The 2,350-nt window shown below is 65.3% G+C and overlaps 1 protein-coding gene across 1 annotated transcript; it reads left to right on the plus strand.

The window, feature by feature from the left end:
• Window positions 1-163: 163 nt before the first annotated feature.
• On the plus strand, window positions 164-2,149 carry DQ04_04951000 (hypothetical protein; the record flags this gene model as incomplete). Its single annotated transcript, XM_009313880.1, has 1 exon — window positions 164-2,149. One exon carries the CDS (start codon window positions 164-166, stop codon window positions 2,147-2,149), a length of 1,986 nt encoding a protein of 661 aa, XP_009312155.1.
• Between the last annotated feature and the right edge of the window lie 201 nt (window positions 2,150-2,350).

Below are 2,350 nucleotides of genomic sequence, written 5' to 3' on the forward strand. Positions count from 1 at the left end.
GGGTGAGGAGGCACGCTCCCTCGCGGAGGAGGCCGTCACCTGCGCGCAGAAGGCGGAGAACGCCGCGCGGGAGACCCTCGCGCGCAACGGCGTGCAGCTGCAGTCGCTCGAGCAGGATCACAAGACGAGCGCTGCTGTGCTGCGGCAGGTGGGCGACAAAGTGATGGCGCTGGAGGCCCGTCAGGCCGCCACGCGTGTGGTTGTCGATGAGCTGGGAGAGCGGTACCAGGGCACGGTGCTGCCACTGAACGCGAAGTTAGAGGCGGTTCAACGGACGGTGCAAAGCGTCTGCGTGCCGAAGATTGAGGCGCTGCTCCAGTCTGAGAACGAGCTGCGCGCGCTCAGCGAACAATTGCAGGCGAACGCCTCATCGAGAGTAAAAGCGGACGCCCGGCAGTTGTCGGATATGCGGCACGAGGTGACGACGGCAGTGGAGGCCGCGGAGGGTCGTGTCATGCAGGAGCTGCGCGACTTGCGGCAGGAGTGCATGACGATAACAGGCGGGCTGCGGTCTTCCCTTGACGGCCTCGGCGCCGCCGCGAAGACGCACGAAAAGCAGTTCGCACACCACGATGCAGTGGACGCGACGGTGGCGGCAGTTGACGACCTGACAGAAAGGCTGGGCGCGGTGGAGAGGAAAGTAGACGCCGCATCACGCCGAGCGGCGCAGCAGGAGCAACAGGCGGGGAAAGAGAAGGAAAAGACAGCGCCCCAGTCATCATCGTCACCACCAGTGTCCTCACCATTGCTGCAGCACCAGCAATATATAGAGGTGCTCGCTCTGCTCGAGCGAGAGAAGCACGAGTTGGAGGAGTTGCGGCGCCGCGTGGATACCGCAGAGCGTGGCACCGCGAACCAGCGGGCAGAGCTGCAGCAACAGTTCGATGCCCGCCTGCAGGAGGAAATGAGCCGGGTCAACCACCACCTCCTTCGCACGCGTGAAGAAGGCTCGTCGCAGATGCAGACGCTCCGTGAGATGCTCATGGAGGAGGTAGATGGGCGCTGCAGCGGTGCAGAAGTGACCATGCGGGGTACGGTGCAGCGGCTGCAGCAGCAGATAGACCGCCTGCGCAACACAACGGGGCTGAAGCAACTTGTGACTGGAATCTGTGACGACGCGGAGCTGCTGCAGGAGGTGGTTGAAGCCCTGCGTAGCGTTTTCGCTCCTTGCGGCGAGACCGCAGAGTCCCTTTCACATGTCAAGAAGCGCATTCAGCAGGCGGAGCTCCGCCTCGGCGAGCTCGACGCCCAGCACGCCACGCACGCGTCCGAGTTCGCGCAACGGGCCGATGACTACGAATCTTCACAGCGCCGCCATGCGGAGCGCCTGACGGTGCTGGAGCAGCAGCTGCGTCACGAGGCCGCGCAGTGCAGTGATCGTTGCGGCGACGTGGCGGGGCGTCTTGCGTCGCTAGAGGCACATCAGCAGGCCGCGGAGGATCTCAGTAAGCGCTGGCGCGACGAGAGCCACAGGGACTGCAAGCGGGACGTGCAGCTGCTCGCCGCCCACGTTGATGAGCGAGTCGGCGCGGTGCAGAGCGTCGCGGCAGGGGCGGAGCTTCAGGCTCGGTCACTGCAATTCAGCCTGAAGGAGTTGCAGGAGGAGCAAACAGCACTGAGGCAGAAGCTTGAGAACGCAGCGGCCACCTCCCAGGCAACAGGGGCGATGAGCAGCAGCGTGGACAATGACGAGAATGTCAGGCGTGACGATGAGTGGAAGGCGCAGGTGGAGGAGCGGATCGCGGTGGCGGAGGAGGTGGCGCAGGCGACGGCACAATCCACCGCGGATGCTCTCAGCGGTCTCCATGACGGCATAGCGCAGTGCGTGACGCTCTTTGTGCAGGAAGTGGCTGTCGCACCGCTCAGCGCGTGCGAGGTGAAGCGGCAGGCCGTTGACGCGGTGACGGGGCTCGACGGCGTGCTGCTGTTCCTGTGGGAGCAGCTGCGCGGGTTGTGCGCGACGCTGGAAACGTTACAGGACGGCGCGCTGGGGACGCTGGATTTGGTGCAGCACCACGAGGAGCGGCTCNCTGGAAACGTTACAGGACGGCGCGCTGGGGACGCTGGATTTGGTGCAGCACCACGAGGAGCGGCTCGCCGCGCTGCCGGCGCTGCGTTCGCTCGCGGTGCGGAGTGCGCGCCATGTTAGTGAGTTGGGCGCCGCTATTGGAATGTCGCCCGATCTACGCGTTGATCCGGGGCTTCTGGATGAGGATGGGGCGGACACCGAGAAGGAAAAAGAGTAGAAGTGGGCAGTGGCAGTAGTAGTGGCGGCGGCGGCGGTGGTGGTGGGCGCTGCTGCGACTGGTGCGTCTGTGGAGCGGAAGGGGGGGGGGCGCGTGAGTGAGTG

The sequence above is a fragment of the Trypanosoma grayi genome, assembly GCF_000691245.1.
Source record: "Trypanosoma grayi strain ANR4 Tgr_495_V1, whole genome shotgun sequence".
Classification (NCBI taxonomy): Eukaryota; Euglenozoa; class Kinetoplastea; order Trypanosomatida; family Trypanosomatidae; genus Trypanosoma; species Trypanosoma grayi.